At 35.9% G+C, this 19245-nt stretch overlaps 2 protein-coding genes and 1 long non-coding RNA gene across 3 annotated transcripts; all 3 read right to left on the minus strand.

Annotated features, from left to right (window-relative positions):
- Window positions 5124-6383, minus strand: LOC109224062. Its single transcript, XM_019388610.1, has 2 exons — window positions 6080-6383; window positions 5124-5784 (listed from the first exon to the last, which is right to left on the minus strand). Exons 1-2 carry the CDS (start codon window positions 6267-6269, stop codon window positions 5633-5635), a joined length of 342 nt encoding a protein of 113 aa, XP_019244155.1. The 5' UTR covers window positions 6270-6383; the 3' UTR covers window positions 5124-5632.
- On the minus strand, window positions 6415-7239 carry LOC109224486. Its single transcript, XM_019389063.1, has 3 exons — window positions 7172-7239; window positions 6850-7012; window positions 6415-6521 (listed from the first exon to the last, which is right to left on the minus strand). The coding sequence occupies exons 1-3, from the start codon at window positions 7229-7231 to the stop codon at window positions 6415-6417; spliced, it is 330 nt and encodes a 109-aa protein (XP_019244608.1). The 5' UTR covers window positions 7232-7239.
- LOC109224063 lies at window positions 9864-18337 on the minus strand. The gene is made up of 5 exons (XR_002067689.1): window positions 18229-18337; window positions 18060-18145; window positions 17626-17784; window positions 17421-17528; window positions 9864-10232 (listed from the first exon to the last, which is right to left on the minus strand). It is a non-coding gene; the product is annotated as an uncharacterized LOC109224063 (long non-coding RNA).

Raw genomic sequence — 19245 nt, forward strand, 5'->3', positions numbered from 1 at the left:
GTTTATCGATAATTGCACGCGTCATGGTGTAAATCTGAAGTTTATCAATATTGATAATTTATCCACTTGGCATAATTGATTTAGCCATGTTAATTATGATGTGCAAAAATAAAAGAGAATTCACATAGGTAAATATTAAAGAACTAGAAAGTTCTTTACGAATTCTCTTACATTGCTTGTTCTTATTAATTAATAGACCAACAAAAATTGGGATTGATCCCATGAATGCTGGAAATATCAAAGGTGAATCTGGCCCATTCACCTGTCATGTATACCACATAAGATGCATCTATGAGATGGTTGCATGTGCGATTATTAATAATCCGCAACATGGTATTTTGAGATGTAACTTGCTCAATAATTTAATTTCAAGCATAATTTCCAGATTTTCTATTCAAGAAGTTCATCTTGATAAGTTGGTTTACATCACAGTTAGTTTAGCAAAATAATTATTGAGTGCCTCCACTTAATAGCTAAACAATCGCTTATGAGAACAAAGTTATCTATATCAGTTTGATATACGTTATATACCAAAGTATATTATTTTCTCCCCTCACAAGTGGTTCAGGGTCAGGAACCAAATAATTCCATCTTATTATTATTGATGTGCGGTGTATATTTCTATTATCACCATAACGCACAAAGGTGGATTTTCAAAGTTGAGGAAGCAAGTTAGTTTTTCTAACATGAGGGGGAGAAAGGATAAACAATTGAGAAAAAGTTACGTGAAATGAATTATCATTTGTACATCTAGATCCTCCAATAAGATAATATGAACTTGAAGTTCATAAAAAGATAATTCATCTACAATATATTGCAAAGCATGCTAGACGCATTTGCTGACCCAAAGAAAGTAACTATATTCTCAGTGCAAATGCTCCTATTAGAATAAGACCTTGAAGGACAAAGTCTATGGTGCACTTAAAGCGTATAGACAAATCGGTTTCAAATAAATTTCTTGATAAAGAAGATGAGCAAATTATCTAAATGATCATAATAAAGGAGGCAAGTGATCTAGAAGGTCACATGACATAAGACTTCATAAAATCTCATGAGAGATTCAGGTACCTGAATATATGAATGAAGAGATCTCCATGTTATGTCTTTATGGAAAAAAGTATTGGAACCGATATAAAATGTTTGTCGACAACATCTATGATAGCGCTAAATATATATGAGGATCTTAAGTCTGGAGAAACAATTCAAGTAGAGTTTGGTTTCATATGAAAGACATGTAGTTTTGAACATGTAGTTCAAACACTTGAAAGTATAAATCCAATGGTATGTGCAATCAGTTTTCGATATATTATATGTCTAGCATGACATGAAAACTTAATATGCATCTAATTAAAGTCTATTTAAATGGCTTATTTGACTATACTTATATGACAATCCCCAAAGAATTTAAATTGCTCAAAGATCATATGAAGACAATTTGTGCACAAATTTATCCTGCTATAATTATACGCATGATAATATGATAGCAAGAGTTTTCACCCCCCCTATGTGAAGATATTGAAATGATGATTCCAACAAGATCATATGAAGACAATACATCTATCAGGGATGATGATTTCAAGGTGAAACAAACTAGTTGAAGTTAATATGGCTGGTTTGTTTATCAAATCTCTACCAACGATCTTTTGAAGATGGTGCACAAGATTGGAATGCGAAAGCTCAAGGATGTGAATTGATGCTCTCATCAGGGGGAGCTAATGCGTGTTGCATTCTTTTTTCCTTACAAGGTTTTGTCCCACTCGGTTTTCCTTGTAAGGTTTTTAACGAGGCAACCAAAAGGCGTATTGTTAGATATGTGTACTTTTTTTCCCTCTCTAGAATTTTTTTCCCACTGAGTTTTATTTTAGTTAAGGTTTTAATGAGGCACATTATCTGGTAGATAGACATTCAAGGGGGAGTGTTATAAATAGAATTCTATTTAAGGTGAATGTCTATATTTTAGAGAGATTTTAAGGCTTGTTACTTGGTGGCTAAGTCACTTTTCCCCTATAAATAGAGGGGTTCTATTCCATTGTAATTCACTCCAAATCAATAAGAATTCTCTCTCCCTACTTTCTCTGCAACATTCTTCTTCTTCTTTTATTATTTTATAACATTATGTTATTAATTGTAGTTTTTTTTTCTATCTATATCTTTAGCCCATTCTGGCCATCTAAAAATCATGAGTACTATGAAAAACTTAAAATCGAAGTTTTGAAATAATACTTGACAACTATACAAACAAATTATGAAAAATAAATAGTATACAATTCAGTGTAGTTGGAAAACAAGGTAAAATACTCTTAACTTAACTACTGGATAAAGTTATAATGTAATATTTAAAACTTTTAAATCAAGTAAAATTTTAGTTATTAAATAACTCTTTATTCTAACTATATACAAAATTCTAATATTTTAAATGTTAAATAAATTATTTACTTATTTGAAGTGTGTAACACATCTATAATATCTTTCATGTTAACTTTTTAATATCTATAATTTTGAAATCAACTAAATTTTATATACTGAACTTTTTTATAATGTTTGAAAGTACACTTAATAATTATTTCGACCTCCAAACATGATTTATTCTCTATGTGTAGAATCTATTCACTAATTATAAAACAACATAGAATCGATTATTATTTTTTGTTAATGTATGCAAACTTAAAACAATAACAATAAAATAATAGAAGAAAAAATTGATTCTAAATGAGTTGTCATTAATTATCTTTTTCTTTTTGCAAATTTTTTAATAAATGAAAGCTTCCTAATATATATATATATATATATATATATATATATATGTTATAAAACAATAAATGAAGAAGAAGAGTATTGCAGAGAAAAGTAGAGAGAGAGAGAGAATTCTTATTGNTATATATATATATATATATATATATATATATATATATATATATATATATATATATATAACTATATATATATATATATATAACGTTTATATTTTCACATATCAATTTTTTCAGGCCAACCTAGTCATGATAAAAGTAATTAATTTTAATTATTTGATCATTACCAATGCATAAAATAACAATAATTATCATAAGATATTCTTATAAAACTATAAGGACTTTCATTGCGCTGGATATGAGATCAATATATAGACTTTTAGAAAGTTATACATTTTATTTTATTTTATTTTTTATTATAACTCAAAACATTGTTTAATATTATTTATGTAATTTTTAAAGAAGTTATTTACTTACTGACAAGGGGAACAAGCACAAAGTGCGCACCCTACTTTTAGCGAAATATCATTCCTGTTTTTACTTTTTTAAAATAGAGTTCACACTAGATAAAATAGTCATTTGATTATTTCTTAATATTTAGGACTTTGAAAAAAACTAAAATCATTCTTNATACCCAGTATTCGAGGCCCCAATTCAACCGGGAAAAGGCGTGTTGAAGCTATCCTTGATGACAGAGTGATTCATGCCTCAAGGAAAGATCACCAAGAGTTTTTGGTGAAATGGCAAGGCTGTGATGCAGAAGAGAATACTTGGGAGAGGGGAACAAACCTCAAAGCCTACAAGAGCCTCATTGAAGATTATTTTGCAAGTAAGGCGCCGAGGGCGTCGCCAACTCAGGTGGGGGAGAATGTCATGGGCGGCTTTCCAGCCATGCCCCATGACCCCTTGGGCGCGTCCCGTGGCGTCCTAGCGAACCTCCCAATGCCTAGCGCCACGGACAGCCCCGTGGTCTTGGCCGCGTCAAGTGACAAGCGCGCAGGTGCCTCTGTCGCCCCACCGATATCCCTCGTGAGCGCCAAGCCGCAGGCAGAAGCCAACAGCGCCGCGCGCGCAGACCGTGATGCCAAAGACACTGCTGCTGACAACGGACCTGCTGCTGCCTTATAGAAGACTAAGTCATTTTCATTGTAAATATAGAGTAGTTTTATTTCATGTACTTCCATTATGTTTCTCTAGCTTAATCAAGTCTACTCCTGTAACTTTGGATTATTTTTTTTAAGTACTATTAGGGGGGATCAAGCAATCAAAAACTTTCTAGCAAGCAAGCAATTCCTTGTACTGGTGTCTCTCCCCCTCGACACCGCGTTGCTTTTCTGTAATAGCTTTCATTAATGCAATCAAGCTTTCTTTCATTCTAAATTCTCATTTCTGTTCTCTCAATTGCTCTTGACATTGGTTTTCCCGTACGGCACTGACAATCTCGTCTAGCGTACGGAGGGGATCTCAATTGGCGGACAGCAACTGCACTGACATCAGTTGCCTAGCCTTACGTCGCCCTTCCAAGGAATCTCAGGAAGGCGCCGCGTAACAGTACACACGCATCGCGCGTATTCTAAGACTAGTACTAAAGTTAAATACACATAGAGCGTTCACTTAAAACTCCTACAAAGGAAATTGAATACAAAATCTACGAACCGTGCAAGCATCCACTAATACTTAAATTAACGTAGATTGTCAACATCACACACTTGGAGTGCGGCCCTTCCTCGGACCTTGCGCGAAAGCAGCATCTCTTATGTGCACCGGGTTGTCTTTTAATTATATTGGAACAGCCAGGCATAACTATTAGCACTAGTTTATGGTCTCGAGGTGAATATTGATTGTGAATTGACGCCATTGGTGATGACTCTAAAGAGGTGATCATTTTACATTACTTTAACGCTATTCATGACTGCATGTCCCTACTGAAATAGCTCGGAGATCCACTGATTGAACATGACTATAGGGAGCAAAACGAACTGGCAGATCAATTAGTCATATATGGTAGCAAGATGCAGAAGACTATTGCTCATATATTACATTTTGCAGTTCCCTTCTATGTCTGTCTTAAATGTTTTTGGAGGCAAATAAATTTGGTATCATATATCATAGAATCTCTACGGTGTGATACTACTTAATACTAGTACTAGTATATAATATGCTACTCTTTTTCCACCAAGAAAAAGGGTTAAAAAAGTCAAAAGTATCTCTTTCCAATTAAATTCAAACTTCCATTAACCACAAAAGAAAAAGTTTATTTAAGCACAGTTTATACTTAAATTACAGATAGATAATATATATACTCTCATCTCCGCAACCACTCATTTCTTGAAGTATAGATAGAACTAGTCTCATTTATCTGGCTAACAAAAAGTCCCATTGCAAAGTGCCACAATCCTGATAGATCTCTAATGCCCCACGTGGGCGGAGGCTCGTATTTAAAACTGTAACGCACTTCAGCTGTTGAGATTGTAAAGCTCACCTGGTGTCAAAAGCATGACTTCTGATTCAATCTGAGCCAAGTGTTCCTCTTTCAAATTTGTACTCAAACGCATTATTTCTGTCACATTGAACTACTATGAAAGTTTGGAGCTGAAAGCTTTTAGAATTATTAGAAGTGATCCGTCGACAGATCCCTGAGCCGGGGTCTATCAGATACAACCTCTCTACCTTCACAAGGTAGGGGTAAGGATCCTACTTTGCGGGATTACACTGAGTTTTTTGTTGTTGTTATTGTTGTATGTTGACAAATTCATGTATGGCTAACTTCAGCATACAAGTGACTTGAACAGCTATCACTGGTCAGCGGATGAAAAAACATTACCAGTTCCGGACACCTGCTAAGGATGTGGGACAAAATTACAAAAGAGTCAGAGATGGCACTAAACGGAAAGCTTGAAAGGAAAGCAGAGGAGGATTACCATCTCCTGCGTTCTGGCCAACATAAGTGAAGACAAAGTTTTCTTTATTTCATCAATATCTTTGAGCAATTTCTCATTCTCAATATTGCCACTTCTTATTTCAACGTCTAAAGCTGTGATTCACATCAAATTCCAATTTAGAACAACGAAAGAGTTTGAAATGAAACACCAATTGTTGTATCTTTTACCAAGCATACACAATTTAAAGTTCTTGCAGAGTTGTTGATAAATAGAGCAATGATATTTCAAGCTGTTCACACGTAAAACAGAAGCCCAGACGAAAAAGAAAGAAGAGGCTATAAGAGCTATTGACATTATATCACAAAATGAAGGATAGAACAACAACAAAAAGCAGAAATGATACCAAGATAGAAGATAGAAACGTAACTAACAGGAAGAGAAAGTTACCAGACGTTGTGTGCTGAAGATCTTCGAGAACCTCTTCCACAAAAGCTGCTGTTGAACTTTCCAATGCTTTGGTTTTCTTGTTTAAACTATGAACTTCATTCTGTAGCAGCTCTTTCTCTGCTAGCAAAGTGCATACTTCATCATTATCTTTTACAGAAACTTCATTTTGAAAAGCCAGGCACGACGCCATGAATGCATCCCTGCAAAAGTCAATGCTAAAGATTCAGTAACAGTTATCTTGAGATATGGAATTTGTCAACAGAAAGAGGCTGCCCCTTATTAAAGATATATAAACTCTTGTCATTTGCATTTCCACACATAAAATATCACATAGTTTAAGAATAGCACCTTCTGTTATTCATACTCATAAGTATCTCGTCACGTCTCGTTCTTAGACAACAAATCTTTTCGTCCAAATGTTTGAGAGAGGTCTCTGAACCAGCTAAAAACAAAGACAAGAATTCAGAGGAAAATGGAAAGTAATGAGAATAAAAGTCAATCACCAGTTCACCACCACTTAAAACAGTCTAGAAAAAGTTTTATGTATATGTTTCATGTATTGTTTTAACCCAAAACAACTGATACTATTGGAAGTTCTACATTTAGTTTTAGGCTCATATTTAGGGTAGTAAATCAGAAGATCGTAATATTAGCGTAAAAAAAAAACTGAAAGCAAGTAATTTGACAGCTGAGCACAAAAAATGAATTACCAAAAAAAGAAGAAACAGATTAAAATGCCGCGCAAAGCCACTATACTCTAACATAAATACCATAAACTCTCATCAATCCATCGATTTCAAATTGCAGTGCATATGCAGTTCTCATCAGCTCCGATTCTCGAGCAGCCAAAGCGCTTTCGACTTCCGTACACTTCACTATTTGTGATTCAATCTCTCTCGTTGCCTGAATGTTCGCCTCAATTTCTTCGTTTACCTAAATGAAATTCCAACAATATAAGCTAATTTAAACCATGTGATTCACCTATCACACACAAACACACATAGACATACACAAATAGTATATAATTATACACAGATAAATACACCAATACACACACAAGCACACACAGTGAATGAGATAAAGCTGAAGCACCTGATCAAGCATATCCTTGAACGAAGAGATCTGACACAGAATTGCACCTGAGTCCTCCATTGCTTCAGTTCTCGCTCCTTCCTTTGTGTTATGTGGATGCTCTCTTAATTTGCCGCGCTTTTATTTTATAGAGGAAGCTGTAAGCTACGGGGTTCACGATTTTTCGACATTCAAAATTTGACTCCCTCTAATATTTCGTTAGGACACTTTGCCCCTTCACTAAATGCCAAATGCACTTCGTTTCCCCCTATTGTGTCATGATTCAAGGAATGTAAAGTGTTACTGATAAGTGATTTTTTCGATGTTTTCATACGGATTAAGAAATCTACCTTTTAGCATTAATTAGCAATGAAATTGATCATATTAACCTTTACCATCTCACATAAACACTCCTAACACATATTCCAACACTATTTACTCCAAGTACAATGTAGGAAAAAAGTAATTAATTAATTCTTGAAATATGGAAAAATCACTTATTTTGGACCACAAGAAAAAGACCAAAAAATCATTTATTTTGGACCGGAGGGAGTAATGATAAAAAAAAAAATTATACTACTACAATATTTATTGTTTGGACTTTGGGCAATTGTAGTCTGTAGATAGGCTGTATTAAATTAAAGTAACCGGTTTTCTCTTTGTAAGCTGCTGCGGAATCAGCAATAAAACATAATTTGGGGCACGCATATGTGTATGCTATCGCATTTGGTATAAAAGAGAACATTTTTTATAAAAATATTTTCCACGAGTATATGTGCTTCATTTAATATTTCCTTCGAGATTAATGTAATATTATCTTTTAGATCATTTTAAAAATATTTTGTCAAGTAAAACTAAATGATATAAAATAATAATACAAGCTGTAGGATTGTGTGGATAAAGCTTTTGTGTTGCTTTTGGTAATATAAATTGACAACTATATCTACGTGTTGATTGACACATGTAAAATTGAATGAGAGTTACAATCTTTTTTGAGGATAATTACTTAGATCCGCTAGTCCTGATTTTTGGGAAAATTTTATTTTGTATCTCATACAATTAACAATAGTTATATGAGACATGTTTTTTTGTGTCACAGTTTTGTACATCCAGATTTTATGGACTCAGAAGTATAAGAGCCCGTTTGGCCAAGCTTTCAAAAACTACTTATTTTGAAGAACGCTTTTATTCAAAAGTGCTTTATGAAAAAGTACACTTGCCCAAGTAAGTAATTTGTGTTTGGCCGATTTGTTTGAGTAGTGCTTTTTGCAAGCTCATTGTGTTTGGCCAATCTTTTAAAAAAGCACTTTTAAGTATCAAATTACGAAAAAGGACAGTAAGGGTTCGATTTGCGATTAGTATTATTTAGAAAAGAAAAATAAATTTAAACATTTTTTAGAAAAGAATTCCATTAAAATATAAAATGTAAAGTAATAAATATAAATTAAAAATTCTCATTAATAGAATATAGTTATTCCAAAACAATACCCCCTCCGGTCAAAAATAAGTAATTTTTTGGCCTTTTTTTGTGGTCCAAAATAAGTGATTTTTCCAGATTTCAAGAATGAATTAATTATTTTTTTCCTACATTGCCCTTGGAGTAAATAGTGGTGGAGTATGTGTTAGGAGTGCTTATGTGAGATAGTAAAGGTTAATATAGTCAATTTAATTGCTAATTAATGCTAAAAGGTGAATTTCTTAATATGTGTGAAAACATCCAAAAAAATCACTTATTTTGGAACGGAGGGAGTAATATTGAGTGTTTAGTATCACTTATTATTTAAATCATAATTTAAATATGTCAAAATACATCATTCAATATAAATTTAAAATCTACTCTTAGGAATAGGAGAAAGAGAATAAAAATGTAATTAAAATAAAAAAGAGAATAAATGTATAGCAAAAATAAAATAAAAGGAAAGGGAAAAGGAAAAGGAAAATTAAATTAATGAGGGATAATTTGAAAAATATAAATTTATTGTAAAGTTATTTTTGTCTTGAATAAATTAACTTTCTACTTCTGCTTTTTGGAAGAAGTTAGAATTTTTAGTTTCTCCCCAGAAGCAGAAAAACTGCTTCTACTGCTGCTCAAAAGTACTTTTTTATTTTGGCCAAACACCTTAAATTTTTCAAAAAGTACTTTTTTGACCAAAAAAGTACTTTTGGCATCCTAGAAGCTTGGCCAAACAGGCTCTAAGATTAGGATCCACAAATTTGTGAGAGAAAAAAGAGCCTCACACAACTGACATTAGTTGTGTGAGGCACACAATAAAACTTTGATTTTTGCATTTAAAATAGCCTCCTGAACAAAAAATAGCCTTGGACCTTTGAACATAAATCACTATTGGCTGATTGAACAACATCATTCAACGAAGATTAACTCGCTTTTTTTACAGGTTATCATAACAATACTCTCCCTCCTCTTTGTCTATAATTTCAGCTTCCAAAATTATTCCATGTCACTTAAATGAAGCTGTGTTTTCCTGGTGATTAGAAGGAAGAACCAAATGCAGTTTATGTACAAAAAGAGGCATAACGAGCATAAGAAATCTGAAGGTAACTTGCCTCTTTGAGATACATGATTTGTGCGATTCTCTCTTAGAAAATAGGTTTCAAGAGCACACTGATGAGAGTACTTGGTGAAAATGCTTGTCTATTGAACAAGAATGGTCTAGCAGACTAGCACTATCAAAGGAAAGTAAAATGGAAAATTTGAATCAACTTTTACCAAAGCAGAAAACCCAGAACTTCACTTATCACTTAAATTTAAGCCAATCCATGGGCAAAAAAGAGGAGTTGCATGGGGAAAAAGGTCGGCTAGGAAAAATTTGGGCGGGGGCGCGGAATAAGTTAAACGTTATTTTCCTCTCCAAGGATCTCACTTCAAATAACATAATTCACAAAAACACATCCCTGTGTGTGGGGTGGGTTGGGGGGGGGGGGGGTGTTCTCTATGATCATCTCTTCACATGATAGCAGCAACCATCTCTGCTTTTCCCTGTCTACCTCTTCAGAGATATAAACAACAGTTGAGGTTGAAACTCAATCACGCCTTTGAAAAATTACACGAAGATTTGCATACCTGCACCAGTCATTTCTATCAATCAACAACAAAGACAGCTAACTGCAACTAACAATTTGAAGCGATAAAAATGACCTGGGCTACAAGCTAGGGAAGGCAAGGCTAAAAGCAAACACACTCGGCTTTCTTCCTACGCAATTTTCAGTTGTAAAAAAAAGGATTTAGATGGAGATGCTAGCATTTCAAGTAGTTCTGGATTAGATTTAAATCAATACAATGATTTTACATTTACGAGTAATTGGAAAGGAGATGAGTTACACAAAAATCACAGAAATGTTTTTGAGAAGTAAGATAATATGGAAATTAATCAAAGGAATTTGGAAGGGACCTTACTTTACTTTTACTTTCTTCATTTTATCAATATCCTGACTCCTGATTTATTATCATCCTCCTCCTGTTCTCTTTCCCCATTTCTACTCTACTTCAGCTCCTTCCCATCCCAGGTATTTTACACACAAATGACATGAATATTTATTCCCTTTTATAAGTAGAGTTCATCCAGAAGAAAAACCCACATAAGATGAATACCACACATTTAAGGGCAAAATAATGAAACTTGAATCAATTGATGCACCCATTCACCATTTAACTTCAGTCAAAGGTTTTACGCCGTGATTTCTTTTGGAAATACCCCTGGAAGAAATGATGTAAGAAGCATCTCTTTTTCCTTGCAAATAAAATAATGTGTGTTTGTGTAGACAGTATGTCCAACTATTACATAATGTTAGTGAATGAGACTGACAATGAGTGTCTGGCCATGTAAACAACAACAGCAACAACAACTACTACACCTCTAATAAATCTAATAATTGTAATGATTTGACGGGAAATGTGCCACCTGTATTTTTCTCTTTCTAAACTCCTCTCTCCGGCGAGTCACCTCTCCGGTGTTCTCCCTCTATGGGGAGGAAATCTTTTTTTATTCCAGGCGATAAATCCTTTTGATCTTATTGAAGATAGTGAGGGAACTGACAGATGGTATGTATGGATAGAACGTGGTCATAGATTCACAAGCCAGATTCAGATTGACGAAGAAAACTTGAGATGGGTATATGAGCAAATGCAACAAGCTTCACGGGGTTATGGGAATTTCTACAGAAGATGGGGGAGGAAGATTCAAGCTTATGTCTATACGGTCTATCAGAACTACAACAACTATGGCAGATATCTCAGAATTGAAGTATGGGTAGGGGACAGGAAGAAAGCAATTATCATTCCAGAAGTTGTTCAAAATAAGGGATGGGGAGACATAGCAGGGAAAATATTAAACTTTCTTGTGGAAGCTTCAAATTACAAATACAAGGAATTTACATATCTGAAAAGAAGACCATTCATAGCTGCTGCTGAAATCTCGAAATGGCCTCTACAACAGGAGGATGATAAAACCCTAGGTGGAGCAAAAGATTTTTTAGCAAAATGCTTGGTTGGCTGCTTCAATGATCCCTTCAACTCAAGTCCCAACACTGAAGTCATACAGAAATGGTTTCTCACAAGGTGGAAAGTGACAACCGGCCTCAGAATCACCCCTATTGCTCACAACAAATTTCTTTTTGAACTACCTTCCAAACAAGAAGCAGCCAGAGTCAAAGCAGGTGATTGGTTCTGGAATGGAAGACGCCTATCCCTAGAATGGTGGTCGCCGGAATATGGGTCTTTTCCGATGGAGAATGAAACTGGGCAAAGATGGGTCAAAGCATTTGGTATCCCATTGCATGGCTGGACAACAAATTCTTTTCGTCATATCGGGGAGCTCTGTGGAGGCTTTATTGATGTGGATGAAGACACTAAGCACAGAACTCATTTTTAGTGGGCTAGAATTTGTGTCCAAAGCAAAGCCGAAGTCCCCCCAAAGGAAGTGGAACTGATGATTGATGGTGTGAGATTCAAGATCTCAATTCTGGAGGACCAAATATCTAACATTATTGCGGACGGAGATGCTGTAGCAGCTTCAGAGAAAGGAAAAATGGTGGAAGTAGGGTTGAAGTTACCTCCGGCCTTCGCTTCCTCGAGCTTATCGAAGAAGACAGGGGAAAACCCTTCGGTTCATAACCTGCAGCATAGACGACCGAGACACTTTAATTCAAATGGGGTAAAAAAGAAAACTTGGGCCAACCCGCCACGTGGACCAACCCAACTTGTAAATAATAAGTTAGGCAAAGAGGCTGTCAAAATATGTGCCAAAAAATAGACCAAGTGTATTACAAAAGAGGCCCAAAGACCAAACGAAAAGCAAAATGACCTTCTGCGAAATGGCGGGCTATTGGGCCTCTAATAGACCCATGTGTTAATAAAAACAGCCCTATCACTCTTGCAAATCAATTCAACCCCATCACTGCTGATATAGAAGCCTTAGAAGGGCTACGAGCAGTCCAGTTGGCCAGAGACTTCGCTTGTGACACAACATCAGATGCAGATGATGAGGCAGAAGAGATGAAGTTAATCATTCTGGACAGCCATTCCTAAAGCAATTCGAATCAGTGAGTAGTTCTGAAGCTAATGTCTCTTCTTGTGACACTCTCTCCCTCCCTTGGTATGATCTGGGTTCCCCTAGTATGCAACCAATCAGTTCTCCAACAGTTATAGAAACTTCTAGATGGACCAAATCAGTGATGGTCAAAGCATGCAAGGCATTTGGAATCCATTTTTCGGGGTTTGAGCATGAGATTCTTGGTATGGTCTTGCGCATGGAGCAAAAAAGACAGGAGCAAATCCATAAGCAGGAATCTTTAATCAAGGCGAGTTCAAAGGGTAAGAAGAAGCAAACATTAGAGTTGGAAAGATTGAAATGGGGAATGAATTCTGATGGCAAGAAGGAAGGGGTTAGGGGCAGGTATTACAAGGTATTACAAAGCATCCTCTGGATGAAGATCAAAATTCTTAGTTGGAATGTGCGGGGTCTCAATGAAGCAGAAAAAAGGAGTACAATAAAGTCATTAATTCACAAATGGAAAGCAGATATAGTTTGCTTACAAGAAACAAAGATAGAAGACTGGTCACCTCTCTTGATCATACAAGTTTGAGGCAACAGATGGGTCGAATGGGCAGCTCTGAATTCAATTGGGAGAAGCGGTGGAGTCATTGTGCTTTGGTATAAAAGGCAATGGTCCAACATGGGAGTACATCAAGGTCTCTACACTATTTCTTGTATGCTTGAAAGCTCACAAGAAGACTTCAGGTGGTGTTTCACAGGGGTTTATGGTCCACATAACAACATAGAGAGGAGAACTTCTGGCACGAACTTGCAGCTATCAGAGGCATCTGGGAGGATCAATGGGTCATAGGAGGAGACTTCAATGTTTGTAGATATGAAAGTGAAAGATACAACTGTTTTAGAAGGTCCAGGGCTATGAAAACTTTTACAGATATCATCCAAGACTTGGGCATCATCGATCTACCCCTCCAAGGAGCTCATTACACTTGGTTCGGGGGGAGGATTCCTTGCAAGCTTCCAGAATTGATAGATTTTTAATATCACCAGAACGGAATGACAACTTTAAAGCTATCAAGCAGCTGGCTCTTCCAAGAGTTGAATCAGATCATAGGCCTCTACTTCTGGAATGTGGTGATTGGCAAGCCAACCCTTCCTACTTCAAATTTGAAAACATGTGGCTCCAGGTAGAAGGTTTTATGGACAAAATTGAGTAATGGTGGCACAGTTACTCAATTGGGGGCAGTCCAAACTTCATATTAGTGCAAAAGCTAAGAAGATTGAAAAAAGACATCACAGACTGGAATAGAACCTTTTGTCAATTGGAAGCACAAAAAAACAGACTTCTGGAAGATTTAGCTTTGCTGGAGCAAACAACAGAAAATACACTCATGTCTCAGGCTGAAAAGGAACTATCAATGCATTTAAAGCTGGAGTTGAAAAAGATGGCAAAGGCGGAAGAGGTGTCATGGAGACAAAAATCTAGGTGCCTGTGGCTCAAAGAAGGAGACAGGAACACAAAAAATTTTCAGAAAGTGGCCAACTCTCACAGAAGAAACAACTGTATAGATAAACTAATGCTTGGGGATGAATTAAACGAAGACAGTGATGAAATCAAAGCTGAAATCTTAAGATTTTACCAAGACCTGTACACTGAGAATGAGCAATGGAGACCTACTGCGACCTTTGAAGGTTTGGCCAGCATAACATCAGTTGAAAAAGTATGGCTTGAAAGACCTTTTGAGGAGGAAGAAGTGCTGGCAGCAATAAACTCATGTGCACCTGATAAAAGTCCAGGTCCTGATGGATTTACCATGGCTTTCTACCAAAAAGCATGGACTTTTATCAAATATGATATTATGGGGGCTCTCACTCACTTTTATCAACACTGTTATATGGTTAGATCCTGTAATGCTTCATTCATTGCTCTTGTTCCCAAAAAGAAGGGAGCAATAGAACTCCGGGACTTTAGACCTATCAGTCTCATTGGAAGTATCTACAAAATTATTGCCAAAGTTCTAGCTGAGAGATTGAAGACAATAATTTGGAAATTAGTTTCTGAGAGCAAAGTGCATTTATGAAGAATAGGCAGATCACAGATGCCTCACTTGTAGCCAATGAACCGCTGGATGACAGACTGAAAAGAGGGGTTCCTGGAATTCTTTGCAAGCTAGATGTTGAGAAGGCTTTTGACAAAGTCAATTGGTCCTACCTAATTTCAATGTTGAAAGCTATGGGGTTTGGGAAAGATGGATCAAATGGATAAAGTACGGTCTCACAACTATCAAGTACTGAGTTCTTGTGAATAGATCTCCAGTAGGCTTTTTCTCTCCGCAAAAAGGAATTAGACAGGGTGACCCTTTGTCCCCTTTCTTATTCATCCTAGCCATGGAGGGTCTAAGTAAAATGCTAGACAAGGCAAAGCAAATGCAGTGGATTGAAGGGTTCAGGGTGGGAAACAATGCAGCTACCTTAGTCACAGTTACTCACTTACTTTATGCAGATGATACTTTAATCTTCTGTGGGGCAGAGAGATCTCAGGTGCAGTTTCTAAACCTGACACTACTACTATTTGAAGCAATCTCAGAGTTGCACATCAATATGTTGAAAAGCATGATTTACCCCGTGAATGAAGTACCTAATCTGGAGGAACTGGCAAACATAATGGGCTGTAACATAGGCTCTTTTCCAACAACTTACTTAGGCCTTCCTCTAGGAGCAAAGTACAAAGCAACAGAGATCTGGAATGGAGTAATAGAGAAAGTGGAGAAAAAATTGGCAACATGAAAAATGCGGTATCTGTCCATGGGTGGAAGATTGACACTAATTAGCAGTGTTTTAGATAGTATTCCCATTTACATTATGTCCCTCTTCCCTATGCCAAGCAAGGTGCAGAAACAACTGGACAAAATCAGGAGAACTTTCCTATGGGAAGGAAATAGTGAAGGCCATAAATTCCATCGGGTAAAGTGGCCAAAAGTGATCATGCCAAAAAAACAAGGAGGTCTGGGTATCAAAGACCTTACCAAGCACAACAAGAGTCTACTCATGAAATGGTGGTGGAGGTATGCTCAAGAAACAACAAGCATCTAGAAAGAGGTAGTTAATGCCAAATATGGGGTGCAAGACCGGTGGTGCACCAAGCAAAGCAGAGCCCCACATGGAGTTGGCCCATGGAAGCACATCAACAATCTGAAAGATGCATTCTTTCATGAGGTATCCTTCAAGATTGGGAATGGCAACAACATTAAATTCTGGAAGAACAGATGGCTCAACAATCAACCTCTAAAAGATTCACATCCTGGCCTCTATCAGATTGCTTCTGACCCTAACTCTTCAATAGCCCAAAATAGAGTAGGGAACACATGGGATCCCCACTTCAGAAGAAACATGCAGGATTGGGAGCTAAATCAGTTATTTGACCTATACAGAGTACTTGAAGAAGCCATAGTGAATCCTCAAGTCTCAGGCAGCTTAAGGTGGGGCAATTCTGAAAAGGGTATCTACACAGTGATGGCAGGATATAGTAAACTAAGTGCATCTAATGATATGATTGAACATTGGACATGGAATCTGATATGGAAGACAAAACTCCCTAAAAGTAATGTGCTTCTCCTGGACAACCCTCAAGGAAGCTATTTTGACCCAGGATAACCTGTGCAGAAGGAATTTTCAGTTGGCAAATAGTGCTAGATGTCTGCTCAACTCAGAGTCGATTAACCATCTGTTACTACACTACACTGTACAGTGGCAGCAGATCTTTGGAACATGTTCCTTGCTCTTTTTGGAATCAGTTGGACAGCCCCTCAGAACATTAGGGATGCAGCAGTTAGCTGGAGCCTCTGGGAAGTTGATAGATCCATCAAGAAGATCTGGCAAATGATCCCAGCTTGTATTTTTTGGTGTATATGGACAGAGAGGAATCGTAGATGTTTTGATGGCATTTCAACTTCCAACTGTCACCTGAGGTCTAAATGTTTGATGAGTCTTTTCAGCTGGAGTAACATTTCCCCTGTAAATGATATTATCCCCCTCTTAGATTTCATTAGCTCTCTCTCAATGGTTTAGTAACCATTACCTTTTGCTCTTGGTTAACTCCCTGATCTAGAATAGTTTTTTGTACTAAAAGTTAACCAAGTTTTCTATTGTAACCTTTTGCATCTTCTTGATGCCTATAATGAAATACCTTACTTCAAAAAAAAAAAAAAATTACTACACCTCAATCCCGAACAAGTTAGAGTCGCCAATATGAATCCTCACTTCTTTCATTAAGCTACACTGATATCATCATCAATACCAAAATAAAATAGAAGTGAACGAAAATAAGATAAATATATATATAAATAATAGTGATAATAATATTGATAGTTCTCTACCAAGTCTAAAACCTATTCTCAACTAGTGGATATCACCTAGTTGAGGCCATGTAAATGTGAGGCCGAAAAGCTTTTCTTTCCTGGATCTTAATGAACCAAAAGACTATGCTGGCCACAAAAACCCAACACACAAAAGAGAATCCGGTTACTAGGATTAACATGAGCCTGCACTTACTCATACTGTTGGTTCTTTTACCGGGGTCGGAGTAGTTCACAATCGTCAAACTTTCTGCTGATCAAGCCCTAATTAAGACTCTTGAGTTGTATGACCGTCCAAACAATGTATCCTAAAGTCATTGTACTACAGATTTTGTAAGTTCCATAAGCTTGAAATTTCCTAACTTTATCTAAGCTATAAGCAACAGAAAATGAAAAGAATAGTACCTATTTCGGAAGAGGGTCTTCCAACAACTCAGTGGGGGTATGCGTCTCCGTACTTTGCTTCATTTTGAGCTCCTCTTCATATTTCTTCAATCTCTCGTTCCACATTTCCTACAATCATAAATTACAGTGATTTATACAGATAATTGTGCTTATGCTTAAAAATAATTGAAGTATTGAACCTATAAAACGAAGAAGATCAGAAAACCTTGTACTTGAGTTCAGCACGATGCATAGCATAGAATCCAAGTATGCCTCCGAAAATGGTTCCTGTTATTATTCGAACATAACCCCATCTCGGCGATCTCATCGGCGTCGTCATTGATTCTAGTCTCCTTCTCTTCCCTTTGTTCCGCGAATCCTAACTCTGAGATCGACGCAGCCAATTGTGATGCATTCAAAAATATAATTACTACTAACTGTGATGCATTTAAAAATATAGCTGAAAATAGAACATGCACAAAATGCAGCTCCATAGAACATTCTAAGTTTTTAGCTTTTACTAATCTAGTAGAATGGGTCAACGGAGCACCTATCAAGTTAGCCAAAATAAGTGCAATGTAGTTGCAGCAGGGGAAAATATACCAACTGTTTCTTCTAACTATCAGTAAATAGGACCATAATAGGTCAAAATTTACGAACCTGTAACGGTAGCAGCGACGACGGGAAAGTATTTGTCGTAATTAGATCAAAGACGTTGGTAAAATTTGGGATAATTGCAACTTTACCTCCAATAAAGAAAAAGATTCGGAATGGTTAGAACTTAGAAATGGAAATATTTCTGAAACACAAAAGCAAGATTTTCTCCTACCTCTGACAATGGAACTGCTAACCCGTCAGTTGGCGGAAGACGAGAGGGTTTATTAGCCGAGGTCGATGAACGGTTCGATGGTTTACCTTTTTGTTATATTTTTTAATATTTGCCTCCTTTCCGCAATAAATATGAGTGTTATTTAACTTATTTTCTAGGGTTATCCTTTTTCTTTTTGTTTTTGTTTTGTTTCGGACATAATTATATTGTTAATTAATGTTAAGAGATGGATTTCTCAACGTGTGAACAACTAAAAAATAAATTAGAGCGGATCGGAACGAGTATTATATAATATGTTACTCCTTTTTCCCCAAGAGAAAACGGTTAAAAGAAGAGTTAGACCAAAATATCTTTTCCCAACATTCTAACTTCCATTAACCAAAAAAAAAAAACTAAATCTTGTGAATCAATATGTCATGTATTTCTTAAGAAATGGATTACTTCTTGATTGCGTGTTTCATCTATTATAGTTTAGGTGCTTTCTCGTGTAGTTGTCATTTTATAAAATTTATGTAAACATTTATACTTAAACTATAGATGGATAATATTAGAGTTGTACATGGACCGACTTAGTTCGATTTTTATTCAAACCAAACCAACTATATCTGTTTAAATTAGTTCGGTTTTGTCGGATTTTTCGGGATTTTTTGTTACATGAATAATATGTCAATCTTACTTTGTTAAATTTTTTTAAGTAAATATATATTTAATAAAAATTAAAAAAAGTTGACAAATATATGATCTATTAAAATATTCTTATGGGATAATTTTCATAGTAGCACATGATAGTTATTTTTTTAGTTGTCTGGCAATAACTTTTTATTGATGTACACTTTCAAGGTTAACCAAATTTAATAATTAAATATAAAAATCAATATAATACCTAAATAATAATAAGTACTATTTAATTTTCAATTATCGAAAAACCACTTCAACAACAAAAAAGATAAGAATTTATTAGATCTTGATATCTGAATATGAAAGAATAAAGAAACTGACACATTTCAATAACACTTG

The sequence above is a fragment of the Nicotiana attenuata genome, chromosome 3 (genome assembly GCF_001879085.1).
Source record: "Nicotiana attenuata strain UT chromosome 3, NIATTr2, whole genome shotgun sequence".
NCBI classification, from domain to species: Eukaryota; Viridiplantae; Streptophyta; class Magnoliopsida; order Solanales; family Solanaceae; genus Nicotiana; species Nicotiana attenuata.

Excerpts from the sequence above, each read along its gene's own strand:
- LOC109224062 (XM_019388610.1), bottom strand. The coding sequence starts at position 6,269 with ATGGCGTCGTGCCTGGCTTTTCAAAATGAAGTTTCTGTAAAAGATAAT. Across the intron at positions 5,785-6,079 it reads TCTTCAGCACACAACGTCTG|CTTTAGACGTTGAAATAAGA; the intron begins GTAACTTTCTCT and ends TGTGAATCACAG.
- LOC109224486 (XM_019389063.1), bottom strand. The coding sequence starts at position 7,231 with ATGGAGGACTCAGGTGCAATTCTGTGTCAGATCTCTTCGTTCAAGGAT. Across the intron at positions 7,013-7,171 it reads TCAAGGATATGCTTGATCAG|GTAAACGAAGAAATTGAGGC; the intron begins GTGCTTCAGCTT and ends AATTTCATTTAG. Across the intron at positions 6,522-6,849 it reads TGGATTGATGAGAGTTTATG|CTGGTTCAGAGACCTCTCTC; the intron begins GTATTTATGTTA and ends CTTTGTTTTTAG.